Below are 13,727 nucleotides of genomic sequence, written 5' to 3'. Positions count from 1 at the left end.
TTAACTTTCTTAGAACTTCTCAAACATTTCTTGGTGGCTTATTGGTGTGTCTGTTTCCCTATGAGACTGGGAGCCCCTCCAGGGACAAGGCTCTGTGTGAGTCATGCCTGCTTCTTGCCAGGGCTCAACAGAGGGACATATCTGTGAAGTGAGGGCGGGACGGAGCTGAGCAGGCACGAGAAGTTAAATGGACCCGGCATACACAAGACACAGGATGGGAAGAGAGTCAAGCCAGGGCCGGGCCGGCTGTGACTGCAGCAGGGCAGTGAGCACGGGAGGACGTGGTGCCCACTGTGGCCTGAGCGCAGGCAGCTCGTTTCCCTGCTCCTGGGCTGCCCGGGATAAACATTTATCTGCTGGGGAAGTGAGATCACGGGGTGACGGAACTCCCAGGAAACCACCTCAGCCTAGCTTGGCACTTGCAGTGGACAGATGAAGATCAGAACTGGGGGAAGCTGGGGCAGGCAGAGCGAGAGGAGAGGGCTGGGCAGGAGGCGGCCTGGAGAGTCGGCGCGGGCAGGACAGTGGGCGGCAGAGGGTCAGCCTGCGTTCCCGGGGTCCGTGGGGAGCCTGGAGGCGCTGGCTGAACAGGAGCGTCTGCTGCTCCTGGGGCTGATGGCCTGGTTGGGTCTGCACTGGGCTGCCCTGTCCCTCCACCCTCCCTGTAGTCTGTGTTCCTTCAACAGAGATTTTCGAGGGCCTATTTTCACACAGCCTCTGGTGATCAGAAAGCAGAAAATCAAACCAGAGAGAGAAAGAGAAGTCATGGAAGACTTCCTGGAGGCACAGACTCCTGAGCTGGGACTTAAAGGAAGAGGAGGAGCTGACCAGATAAAAACAGGGGGCTGACCTCCAGGTAGAAAAGAGGACAGAGACTGGAGGAGCCTAGTGAGGAGCCCTGAGCCTCAGCACTGCCCAGTGAAGAGAGGTGTGCGCTGCGAGGCAAATCGCAGGGGTCTCTGGTGGCCAGGGAGGGAGGGGTGCCAGAGAGGGGCAGGAGCCCCAGATCATGTGGTTACAGCTCTGGACTCCTGGGCTGGCAATACCCCTTGAGCTCACGGTATGACCTGAGGCAGGCGAAGTCACTTCACTCTCCTGGAGCCTCAGGCATGAGGGTCTCTGGGTTCAGGCAGTCGCGTTAGCATAGTGCCTGGTACCAAGGCTGCATCCAACAGACTACATGGGGCAACAGTGGCGAGCCAGGCGTCGGGAGGCTCTGTTTGGGAAAGTCACTACAGAGCAGCGAGGCCAGATTGCTCTGTGTTTCTGAGGAGCCAGACCTCGTGGCAGGAAGCGCTAAGAAGGCAGAGATGAGCTCAGTGCTAAGCCCCAAATGAGAGTGCTGGCCAGCAGTGGAGCCGGGCCATCAGCGGCTAACGGCTGCCAAGGGAACAGCCTCGCCGGCGCTGGACAGCTCCCTGGTGCAGATAGCACAGGCCGCCAGGGGATTCCTAGGGAAGGGGCGGGGAAAGAGGAGGGTCCTAGGAACAGTCTCTGTGAGAAACTCAGGGCTGTGTGGAGTTCAACAGGGTCCCTTGTCCTAAGGCTTCCTAGGCCCTTCGCTGTCCTGCAACACCGGTCACAGACTCAAATGCTATATGGAAACCAGGTGAACAGCACAGATGGGTGACATGGGCAGGTGTGAAAGGAAGGGGTGCGCCGGAGAGAGCAGCCTGTCAGAAGAGGAGGCCTGCCCAGCGTCTGCTCAGCTCCTGTCAGGGGTCCTTATGGGAAGCCTGTGGGCCACTGCCAACAGTTGAATGGGCCACTGCCATGGTTGGACTGTGTTCCCTAAAAAGATATGGCGGGAATTCTAACCCCTGGTGCCTGTAACTATGACCTGGTCTGGAAACGAGGTCTTTGCAGATATGATCAAGTTAAAATGAGGTCATTAGGGTGGGCCCTAATTCAATGACTGCTGTCCTTATACAAGGAGGGGAAATGTGGACATAGAGACCGATATGCACAGAGAAGATGGCCATGCGATGAGAGGGGCAGAGATTGGAGTCATCCATCTATGAGAAAGCCAGTGATTTCCCACACCACCAGAAGCTGGAAGAAGCAAAGAGGGATTCCCCCGAGAGCCTTCACAGAGAGCCCAGCTCTGCTGACACCTTGATTTTGGACTTCTGGTCTAACATGATGCATTTTGGTTGTTTTAAGCCACCCCATTTGTGATACTTTGTTGTGGAAGGCCTAGAAGCTAATATGGCCCCTCATATGCATGATTCCACGTAGACCGGAAGTCTGTAGAATGGGGAGAGAGAATGTGGCATTTCCTGACCCATAGGTCATGGGCCTCTTTCTGAAAGAGGGTCTCACTGGATGAGCCAGGGGACATGATGTGGGGACACTGATTCTGATTCTCACCCTTTCATTCGGGGCCCACACACAGGTCCTGCCCACTGAGGTGACCCCCGGTTTCCTCTGCTCTAAACTGAGGATGACGTGTCAGCCTCCCAGGTGGCTGGGCCCCCGCAGCGAGGTGCACAGAAATTGGGGAGTCAGGTGCTCCCCTCACCTGGAGGGTGTGCTCCCTCCGAGCCTCGCTCTAGCCCCCCAGTGATGGGTGGCTGCGTGTCCCAAGGCTTCCTAGGGTTGCCGGGGGACTGCCCGGCCGGTGGCTGGTGGTCAGAATGGTAAATGGTACCCGGGGACCAGCCAGCCTCCTGCACAGTCTCGGGTCCTCGGCTGGGGGAGTGTGCTCCCCTGGGGGCCGCCCTTACCTGTGCTGTGAGCTGGATGGGCTGGGACAGGGTAAGCTGTGGGGTCCCCGGGGGCTGGCTGGCAGACTGTGGTGGTGGCAGGTCGCCTCCCCCGGAGGAGGAGGAGGCTGGGGCCTGCGAGGTCGAGGAGGAGGCGGAGGAGGAGGAGGAGGAGGAAGAAGAGGAGGAGGTGGAGGCGGCGGCGGCGGCGACGGCGCTGGACTGCTGCACGGCGGCGGCCAGGAGCTGGGCCTGCGCTTGCTGCAGGAGGAGCTGCTGCTGAGCCGGCATCAGCGCCGTGAGCTGCGGGGGGTGGGGGCGGGGCCGGAGCGGGGCCGCAGGAGGAGCGTAGGAGGAGCGGAGAAGGCAGAGATGGGTTAGTTAGCGCCTCGAGCCAAGCGGGTTACCGGGCAGAAGAGGCAGGCGCGGACAGAGTGGCCGTGGGACTGGAGGAGTAGTACCCCAGGCCACCGTGGGTCCTGTAACAGACGGGAGGCGGCTGGCGTGTCCCCTCCCCCCCCAGCCCCCGCACCGTCCCCCGTCCCTGTGCCCCGGTACTTACCCCGGCTAGCTGGCTGCCAGTCAACATGAGTTGGGCCTGGGGCAGGTGTGGCTGAGCCGGCTGCGGGAGCGGGGGTGCTGCTGGGGCTGAGTCGCCGCTGGGGTCTTCAGCCTTGATCTGGGGGGGAGAGAGGCAGGGTCCGGGACCCCAGAATGTTAAGTGGAGGCCAGAGAGAATGCCCACCTGCGAACCAAAGAGAGGGCACGTGTGTGGGTGGCTACGCCAGCCCTGCGCTCGCACGCGAAGGAGCAGACTGGGGGGCGAAGGCCAGGTCTGCAGGGGCCGGCTAGCCGCTCAGTTTAGCCTCAGTTTACACATCGGTCAGAAGGATTAACACACCCTCTGCACTCAAACTCCCGACAGAAGAGGGTCGCCTTCGGAGAGTGCTTTTACCCTCTTGGGGGTCAGTTCCCCATGTGTCAAATGGGAAATGATGCCTGGGGGACCCGAGGATTCTGGGTACCACATCCCTCATCTGCTTCAGCCCAAAGTACATCTCTTGTCTGTCCAGTGGAACAAGATTTTGTTGGAAGAAAGGGTCTTAAGGTATTAAAGAAAAATCACCGCCTTAGAATATGGGTCATGAAGTCAAAGCCGAAGGAAACAGGCAGATGGCGCAAATGGATGATTTGGGCAGGTGTGGACAGAGTGGGCTGGAAAGAGCATGCCCGCCTGCCTGAAGGGGGGCCTGACCAGCCCCCACTCTGCTCCCTGACAGTAAAAATCTAAGGCAGAAACGCAGCAAGGTCAGCATAAGGTGTCTGCAGGCCAGATGTGGCTCAGGTCTTTTGTCAGCCTCCACCCAAGTCCACTGAGCCCCTTCTCATCTCTCCGTGGAGTATACAGGTGCATCTGCATCCACCACGCACAACAGACCAGCTTACAGTGGTCCCTAGGTCCCTGCCTTCTTCCCCTCCTGAGCAAAAAGCCAGACAATGGTGGGCTGGCCTGAGAGGTCTGTTGGTAAAAGACACATGGGGTGGGGGTGTGCGCTTGATGGGTCCCACTCTCGGGCCCAGAGGGGAATGTTAGGCATCATCCTTCAGCCCACTATCCCAACAACATCTTGCAAAAGGAGGTTCATAGAGGGAAAACGACTTGTGCAAGGCAACACAGCAACTTGGCAGGAGCGAGCATGGCACTTGCAACACAGACTGAGACTCACAGACAGAGGCCCGGGAAAGGGCAAATAACAGAGAGTGAGTGGCACGCCCCAGGGGGTGGGATCCAAGGGTCAGAAAGTCTGAGGGGTGTGGGGATGCAGTGTGAAACAGCGGAACTAGAGGTCAGGGCCATGGCCGCCCTCCTGGGGAAATTAAGGGCCTTCTGGAAGTCTGGTCGTCTTCTGTTTTTTGATCTGATGCTGACAACACAGGTGTTCAATTTGTGAAAATCCAGAGTTGTATGCCAAGGATCTAAGTGTGTGTCATATTTTAATGAAAGGTTTTTAAAAAACTAACACCGTGTGTCATGGTGAGAGTCCGAGGCTTCTCGGGGCTCTTTCCTTCTCTCTGGGTCTTTTAAGAGAAGTCTTCATTAGGTGCAAGGATGTCTCTAATACCTTCCAACCCTGGCTCCCCTTCCCTTCTAACAAATAGAGAACTGGTCTCAGGCTTAGATCCTACAACAGGCAAGAGCCTCTGGGTAATTTTAATAATCATTGTCTTTATTTCCATGGCAAGTGATTCTGGTTTTCCATTCATAAAATTTCCATTAAAAAAAAAAGTTTTATTTTAGCTGTTGAGAAAGCAAGCCAGTTCATGAATTGATTATTGTTGAAGCTGAGTGACAGGTACCTGGAGGTTTGTTTTCGCTATGGTCTTCCTTCTACTTTTGTATCTGTTTCACATTTTCCATAATAAAATTTTTTTAAATTGAACCAATTTAACAAAATTGTGATGTAAATAATTATACAGGGTGGTGTGTGCATCTGTCTGACATCCTGATGGAAGCCCATGAAGGACTGCCCTGAGGGAAAGACTGACACAGAAGAGAGGCGGTGGGATGGAGCAGCAAGGGCAGGGAGCGCAGACCAGACGTAGACAGAGGCCTGGTGGGGAAGGGAGCGGGCCCTTTGCTCCCCTGGGCCCCACTGGTCTCCTAGGGGAGAAGCAGGGCTGCTGTGGGGCAGGACGGGAGGCAAAGATTCGGGGGCGGGGCTGGGGCTGGGGGGCGGGGAGGCGGGCAATGGATGCTCTTGGCTCTGAGGGCAGAGGCCAGAGCCCAGCTTGAGATCAGAGTGAAGCTGGTCAGAGTCAGGGGCCTTCTCCTTGGGGTCATGTCCGCGCACTCTGAACCAGACACCTGTCAAGGGGTCATCTAATCTGCCCGCCCCCACTCCCAGGCTGGAGGAGACTGAGGAGCCCAGAGTGGGAGGGTGACTTTCCCATGGTCTCAGAGCACCTCCTGGCCCCCTACCCCGGCCTCCAGCCACCACTGGTCAGAGTCAGGAGTCCTGCCCGGGCCCCCTCTGCCCCTGTGCCATCTTCAGGTCTCTGGATCGGCCAGCCACCCCCACCAGACTGGAGGGTGGAGACCCAGGCACCAGATACCCCCTGAAGCCCAGCTGTGCCCTGCAGCAGGGCCCATCTGGATGTGCTCCATCTGGCCCCTTCCGGCCTGCCCGCTGGCCTCTCCTGCAGCATCCTCACTGGACCTGCCCGCCCCCACCTGCTCCCACTCCTGGCCTGGCCCCGAGTGTGTGCGTTGGGGGGGTGGGGGTGGGGCGGGCCCCTGTTCAGTCAGGGAAGTTGGGATGGGGGCGGGGCCCTCAGTTTCCTGTTGTTCATCGCACTGGGGCTCTGGGGGGGATTTCCCTGGCCACCCCCACCCCCCCAGGGAAGGGGAAGGAGCCCTGGTGAGTCACAGGCCTGGGGCGGGAGTCTGAGGGTGAGAAGGGGCGGGAGGAGTCCTGTCACCAAGGTGCCAGGCCCTGGGCCCACAGCAGGCATCTGGGACCCTCCATCAAATGTCATACCTGAGCGGTCACCCTGGCTGCTCTGACCGGGGCTTACCTTGGTGCTGGGGCCAGTCGGGGACACCGAGAACGGGGAGGTCTTATTCTGGGGGTTCTGCAAAGAGCAAGTGGGGGTGGGCGATGGGAACAGTGAGATGAAGCAACTTCTGATGCCCTGGCCCTGCCCCACAGAGCTCTGCTCTGCTCTCTTCTGCCCCTCTCCCCGATACCCATCCCCTGCCTCCTGACCTGATGGTTAGTGTCTGGTCCATTTCTTTCAGTGTCTGCAAAGAGAGGGGCGAGGGGTGAGCTGTCACTAGCCCCTGACCCTAAAGCCCCCGAGCACCCCTGCCCTCTGCCCGTGGTGACCTCTGCCCTCCCTGCCCCGTTCCCCACTTACCTGGGTGCTCTGACGGGGAGTCCAGACCTTGCTTCTCGGCCTCCAGGGGCTTAGACATTCTTATTTCTGAGGACAAAGGAGGGATGCCAGTGAGGTGAGGGTGCGGAAGCCAGTAGGGCTCTGGGGCCGCTCCCCCAGCACCACCCAGCCTCTCCCCCATATCCCCACGCCCCCTGCCACCTTGCAAGTGTCTCTTTCCTGGAGACATGCCCTCTGCTCCAGGCCCCTGCCCTCCACCGGTAGGACAGGAGAGAAGCCTCTTGGCCCCTCTGGCAGGTGGCACAGGGAGGGTCACCTCCAACCCCCCGAGAGACCTGGGGCAGGGCGGGAGGTGAGGTTGGCCCTTGGTCCTGGCGCGGCTCTGGCCGCCCAGGGTTGGGGGAGGCTGGTGATGCTCCGAAGGAGCGAGTCAGCCTTGGGCCTCCTCACAGCGGCCGCCCAGGCGCCCGTCCTGCCCCACCAGGTTTCGGTGAGGCGTGTTTTCCACTCTGAGTAGGGCCTGGGAGGTGTGAGGGACGGCAGCATCCCCCAGGAGCGAGTCCTCAGATCTCTGTGTGTGATTCAGCGCCCCAGGCCCCCTCCCCGGCCCACCACTTTCCCGTCCACTCCCCCCTCTGCCTCCCTTTCAGGCTGGGCGGCCCCGCTCTCATCTCTGTGACTCCAACTCCAACCCCATCCGCTTCTGCCCTGACCTTGTCCTCAGAGCTAACGCTAGACTGCAGCCTTACCTGGGACTGCAGCCCTTAATCCAACCTGGAGCCCCCACCCTACTAACCCCATCCCACCCTACAGTCCCGCAGGCCCAGGAAATGGAAAGAGGTGGCAAACAGGGGACCCGGAGCAAGGGAAACAACCCCATGCTCACAACGCTCCGATTCTGGTCACGGGAAGGTGAGTGCTACCAGCACAGCGCGAGATATGACTCAGAGCTCACGTTGGCAGCTGGTGCCAGTATTACCCCCATTTTACAGGGGAGAAAACTGAGGTTCCAGGCAGATGGCACCTCCCCAAGAGCCCCGTGAGACAGCAAAGGCACCCAGGTTGGACCGGGGTCCTCGTGACTCTGGGGCTCCCGCTTCTAATCAGTATCGCTACGGTCTGATGAACCCGTTCTGATCCCCTCCATCTCATCTCCACAGTGACTCCAATCCAGGCTCACCCTGAGAGCCATTCAAACCCAGCCCTTCCTGGTCCTAGACTCCTAGTCTGGGTTTCTGACCGACGCATTTGCAATTTTCTTACCCATGCTGATCCCCAGCCCTCGTCCAGACAGCCCAAGTCCTTCATCTGACTTCGACTCCCAGCTTGGCCTCAGACCTTACTCCCGACCCTGACTCTGATCCTAACATTTCACAACTCACTCCAAATCCCCACCAAGACCCCGTTCTATCAAAGGAGCCATCCAACGCTAACATGCTCTGTGTCCAAGACAGTTAAAGCAGGCCAGCTAGAAAAGAGACCTGAAAGAGCCTCTGCAACTGAAAAAGAAGTCCAGATATTTTGCAACTGAGGGTCACTTGACAATGAATGCCACTCTGATTTGAAACTCCTGATTAAAAAACCAGCTCAGGGCTTCCCTTGTGGCTCAGTGGTAAAGAATCCGCCTGCCAGTGCAGGGGACACGGGTTTGATCCCTGATCCAGGAAGATCCCACATGCCTCGGAGCAACTAAGCCCAGGCACCACAACTACTGACGCCTGGGCTCTCGAGCCCGCGCTCCGCAAGCAGAGGAGCCTGTGCACCGCAACTGGGCAGCAGCCCGTGCAGCAACGAAGGCCGGGCGCCAGCAAAGGGGAAAAAGGGGAAAAAGCCAGGGCGCACACTGCTGACGGGGCTGTAAACCCATCCAAGCACAGTCCAGGAAAGTTAGAGGCACCGCTTCCCAGCACATCCTCTCCCGGCATCCACCCCAGAGGACGCAGCGTCCTGCCTACCACCGCCCCAGGCACATGTGTTCCGGGCAGCAGCCCTTTTCTAACTGCCCCCCCCACGCTGGAAACGGCTCCAGGGCCCGTTAACCGGGGATGAGTTAACACACTGGTATGTCTGGACAGTGAAATACTCCACAGCCCAGAAAAGAACCAGCTCCTGCATCACACACACTGAATCTCGCAAACCTGCTGCCAAGGGAAAGACGTGAGACAACAGAAGTGGACAGACAGCAGGACCCCAATTAAGGGAAACTCAGAAACAGGCAGGATGATCTCAGGTGATTAAGGTCAGATTACTGGACACCTTTTGAGGGGTGCTGACCTGGAAAGGGTGTGAAGAAGCCTTCAGAGGGTTAGAAATGTCCTGGGAGGTGATCTGTTTGGTGGTTTGGCAGTGGTGGGGGAGGGGTTCTGTACATATGTAAAATTCATCAAACTGTACAGTTAAAACCTGAGCATTTTACTATATGTATGTTTTCACACACAAAAAAGAAATAAAACAAGCTAATAATAATAAGCCAGCACATAGTCCTACTAAGGCATAAGCTTATGAGGTGGGGGTGGGGAGCAGGTGCCCAGCTGCTCCCAGAGTTCAGGCCCTGTTGCCGGGCACTGGGGAAGGAGCATTGAGTGGTTAAGGACCCCGAAACCCAGGAGGTCACAAAGGGAGCCAAGGAAGGAGTCCCCCTGCCTCCTGACCCTGGGGCATCAAGAAGCAGGAGTCCTGCCTGATCCTGGCTCTAAAATTCCCAGACTCGGCTTCCTTGGTGGCTCAGTGGTAAAGAATCCACTTGCCAATAATCCTCCTGTCACCTGCAGGAGACACAAGTTCAATCCCTGGTCTGGGAAGATTCCACATGCCGCGGGGCAGCTGAGCCCATGTGCCACAACTACTGAGCCTGTGCTCTAGATCCTGGGAGCCCTAACGACGGAGGCCTGAGTGCCCTAGAGCCCGCGCTCCACCACAAGGGAGGCCACTGCAATGAGAAGCCCGCGCACGGCAACTGGAGAGCGGCCCCTGCTCACCGGAACTAGAGAAAAACCTGTGCAGTGACGAAGTCCCAGCACAGCCAGATAAAGAATAAATAACATTTTAAAGCCAAGCAAATAAATCTCTCAGCCCTTGGCCCTGCTGCAGGCAACCACAAACCCGAGAGTGGCCCTACATCCCTGCCAGCATTCTGGAAAGCCATGCCCCGGCCACCTCCGCAGCCCCTCCTTCCAGCCAGCGACCATGCTGCCACCAGGAGCCCCTTCCCCAGCCGGGACCCCTTCCACGGTTCCCCGTCTCCTAAGAAAAGCCCAGGCTCCCATCTTGGTCATCAGGGTGTGACCCTCGTCACCCTCTGCTGCCCATCTCTTAGCACTCATGCACCTTTCTCTTCAGTCATGCTGGCATCGCCCTCTGCTTGACGAGGGGCAGGGGGCAGGGGTCCAGGCCGTACAGGTTCTTTCCTCCCCACCTCGCCAGTGAATGCCCCTCCTGCTCACGGACCGGGGCGGCCTCGGGCCCCACCTCCACCCCAGAGGGCCCGTGCTCATCCTCGGCCTCTGCTGTGTGCTGAGCTGTACCCCTTGACATTCCTCTCTTGGATTCATAACCCCAGTAACTCAGACTGTGACCATCTTTGGAGACAGGATCTTTACAGAGGTAATGAAGCCAAAATGAGATCAGGCCCCACGTACGGATCAGGGCCTCAGGCTAGGCCCTGATCCAGGTTGACTGGTGTCCCTAATAAGACAAGAAGACTGGGACACGGACAGGCACAGAGGGAAGACCAGGTGAGGACCCAGGGAGCCGACGGCCACCCCAAGCCAAGGGGGAAGGCCTCGGAAGAAACTAACCCCAATGACAGCTTGACCTTGGACTTCCAGCCTCCAGAATTTTGAGAAAAATAATTTCTATCGTGTAAGCCATCCTGTCTGGGGGTACTTTGCTATGGCAGCCCTAGCCAACTAAGGCAGCCTCTCCTCACCAATCAAGCCCCGAGCCTACAGGGCTGTGGTCCCCTGTGCCCTTGTCCTTCCCCACTGATCAGAGGACAGGCCTGGGCTGACTCACTGCTGGGTCCCTGGCATCACCCAGCTTGGAAGCCCAGGTTATAAACGCCTGTGCCTCTCTGCGGCTCCCTGTCTCTTACTGGTGCCTGCCTCTGTCCTGCTCTCTCTCTCTGTCACGTAAAGAGCCTTGGCGTGGGCTGGTCCCTCGGCCTGGAACGCTGTCCCCCTCTGTCTGCCTGGCGACCTCCTACTCATCCTTCAGGACCCAGCACAGGCTCCGTTCTCTTTGAAGTCACCACCATGATGACTTCAGGTGGGGGGTCTCTGCCCTCTTCCCTCCACCCTGGCTCCACCTCCCCATCACTGTCCTAAGGGCTGCAGCCATCTGGGCCCCAGAATATCTCCCCCATCAGGCTAGGAAGCCCTCGGGGCAGGGCTGACTCATCTGGGGTCCTCAACAGGCCGCGTGGGCGGGATGAGCAGGGCCGCCCTGCTCCCTCCCCTCCAGGCCTTTGCCTCTGTTCCCCTCCCACATGGGACGACCCCTTCCTTCTTGACTAGCAAACTCCTGCTCCTCTTTAAGGCCCCACCTCCACATCACCTCCTCTGTGAGGTCTTCCTGGACTGCCCAGATGGTCAGTGCCTCTCTCATCTGGGCTCCCTTTGCCCCAACACGCCCTGACTGCCTGGGCAGTGACCCCTACTCTAGACGGTGGGCTCCTTAGGGCCCAGGCTGGAGTCACCACCGCACAGTCTGGGACTCTGTCTTTGGAATGAACGAATGCAGGAAAAGATCCTCTCTCTGTGGTCACCTGACCTTCGACCCTCAGCCCCAGGCCCCCAGGGGCTCCCACCTGACCTTAACCCTTTAAGGTCACCTCCCCTCTGGAGGAACGGTGGCTGCAGAGGCAAACGTGGTCTGAGGGGAACTCTCTACCACTGTTTCCCCAATCCTGCCCCCGCCCCCAGCTCCCACACAGCCCACACACCCCTGCAGCATCGGCTGGGCGACAGCAGAATGGCCAGAGCAGCCCATTCCCAGGCCTCTGCCCTCCCCTCTCCTCTTCCTTCATCGAGCCCAACCCAAGAGGAGGGTCTCATCAAACCATCCCCACCAGGGATGAACTGGGGGCACTCCATTTCCACCATGGACCCAAAGCTTCAGTGATGTCCTCATGGGGACTCAGGGTATGGTGACCCTGACAAGAGGCTCGCTGAGACCCCATCCTGCAGGCTCTCTCGTTCCCTCTCTCTCTCAACTCTAGACAAAGACTCATGCCCAATCCCACCCCATAATACTCTGGCACAGTGTTATGGCACAAGGTGAAACCTAAGTGTCCTAATTTTTTCAAGCCCCCTTCCAGGTGACTCTAATTTGCTCTAACATCCCCCCCCCCTACCGCCAACCTTCAGAAGTGCCCCCTCAAAGCCTCATTCATCTGCACAGAAAGTCTGGGTGGCTGCTTAGGGTCACCCTCCCTCCTCCCAACACAGGAAGCGTGCGACTTTTCAGAGGAAAGGGCAGGAAAAAGCCCTGTAGGACCCAGCGGGGCCCCTGGGTCTCACCGCCTGAGGGTCAGACCCGCCCAGGGCTGCCCCGCCCCTGGGCTCTGCCCGACTGCCCCAGGCCTGGGGCCCTGGGTCCCCTCTGCCCCCCCCTCCCTCCCCGGACTTTCACTTCTCCTCTGCAGTTCCCCCAGCCGGTTTTAGCAGACTTGGGCCAGCTTCTCGTTAGCACTTACCGAAAACCGGGCTAAATATAGAGGGCCCAAGGGCTGCCCCTCACCCCTCCCAGCCCCGCTTGGCCTGTCCCTTGGGTCCCCGGCCTCCAAAGCCCACAAGCAAGGCTGGGGCCTGGGAGCCCCTGTGGGCTGGGTGGGCGCTGCCGGGAACCTCTGCGCGCCCACTGGCCCAGCCCGGCCTCCCCGGGAGCAGCGTTTCACACCCACACCCCACAGCTGTCCCTGGGGCGGCCTCCAGGGAGCGAACACTCCTGGGTGTCAGGGAGGAGGATGCAGACACAACAAGAGCGGTGGCCCCGCAGCTGTGCTGACAGGAGCCGCCACGGAGCGTACACACCACAGCCCCAGCCAGGCGGGGCCCCGACACGGACTGAGCCCCATGCAAACGCACAGGGGACAGGTGCGCGGATCCCAGACGGGAATGTGTGCAGATGAAGACGCGAGCCCAGACACAACGACACCAGCAGATATGCAAAACGCACGCCCAGACGTGTGTGGGCACACCTGCCTGTACACACACTCGCACACCAAGTCACCCCAGACACGTACACACGCACATCCCAGAGTCACTCACAGACAGAGGCACAGATAGACACAGACGTGCATACACACATACATACCCAGGTCACTCAGATAGACACACACCAGATGTACACACACACAGCGTGACAGAGACAGGTACACACTCACACCCAGGTCACTGAGATAGACACACCAAGATGTACATACACAAGCTGTGCACACTCACTCAGACTCATTCAGATACACATACAGACAGCTACACACTCACACACCCAGAGTCACTCAGACACACAGAGAAGTACACACACATACACGCACATCCCAGAGTCACTCACAGACAGAGGCACAGATAGACACAGATGTGCATACACACATACACACCCAGGTCACTCAGACAGACACACACCAGATGTTCACACACACACACACACACAGTGACAGAGACAGGTACACACTCACACCCAGGTCATTGAGATAGATACACCAAGATGTACATACACAAGCTGTGCACACTCACTCAGACTCATTCAGACACACAGACAGCTACACACTCACACACCCAGAGTCACTCAGACACACAAAGAAGTACACACACACATACACACACCTAGAGTCACTCACACATACAAACAGCTACACAGTCACACACCCAGTCACTTACACAGACAGCTACACACACACACACACACACACACACCCAGAGTCACTCACACATACAAATAGCTACACACTCACACCTCCAGAGTCACTCACACATACAAACAGGTGTACACACACACACCCAGAGTCACTCAGACACACAGAGAAGTACACACACACACACCCAGAGTCACTCACACATACAGACAGCTACACACTCACACACCCAGAGTCACTCAGACACACAGAGAAGTACATACACACACACG

The 13,727-nt window shown here is 58.2% G+C and overlaps 1 protein-coding gene across 9 annotated transcripts in view; it reads right to left on the bottom strand.

Annotated features, from left to right (window-relative positions):
* POU2F2 (POU class 2 homeobox 2) overlaps positions 1 to 13,727 on the bottom strand; it is a 31,237-nt gene that overhangs the window by 15,258 nt on the left and 2,252 nt on the right. For 4 of the 9 annotated variants that reach the window (XM_055551949.1, XM_055551952.1, XM_055551953.1 and 1 more), the window contains exons 2-5: positions 6,624 to 6,689; positions 6,473 to 6,507; positions 6,282 to 6,338; positions 3,268 to 3,384 (exon numbers count right to left, since the gene is read on the bottom strand). In XM_055551949.1, coding sequence (XP_055407924.1) covers positions 3,268 to 3,384; positions 6,282 to 6,338; positions 6,473 to 6,507; positions 6,624 to 6,689 — 275 coding nt within the window. Of the gene's footprint in view, positions 1 to 2,726; positions 3,009 to 3,267; positions 3,451 to 6,281; positions 6,339 to 6,472; positions 6,508 to 6,623; positions 6,690 to 13,727 lie in introns of those variants that run through there. The other 5 variants (XM_055551950.1, XM_055551951.1, XM_055551947.1 and 2 more) reach the window with 3 other exon arrangements.

This window comes from Bubalus kerabau, chromosome 17, assembly GCF_029407905.1.
Source record: "Bubalus kerabau isolate K-KA32 ecotype Philippines breed swamp buffalo chromosome 17, PCC_UOA_SB_1v2, whole genome shotgun sequence".
NCBI lineage: Eukaryota > Metazoa > Chordata > Mammalia > Artiodactyla > Bovidae > Bubalus > Bubalus kerabau.
Note: the sequence above shows the minus strand (reverse complement) of the source record. Positions and strands in the feature narration are given on the sequence as shown.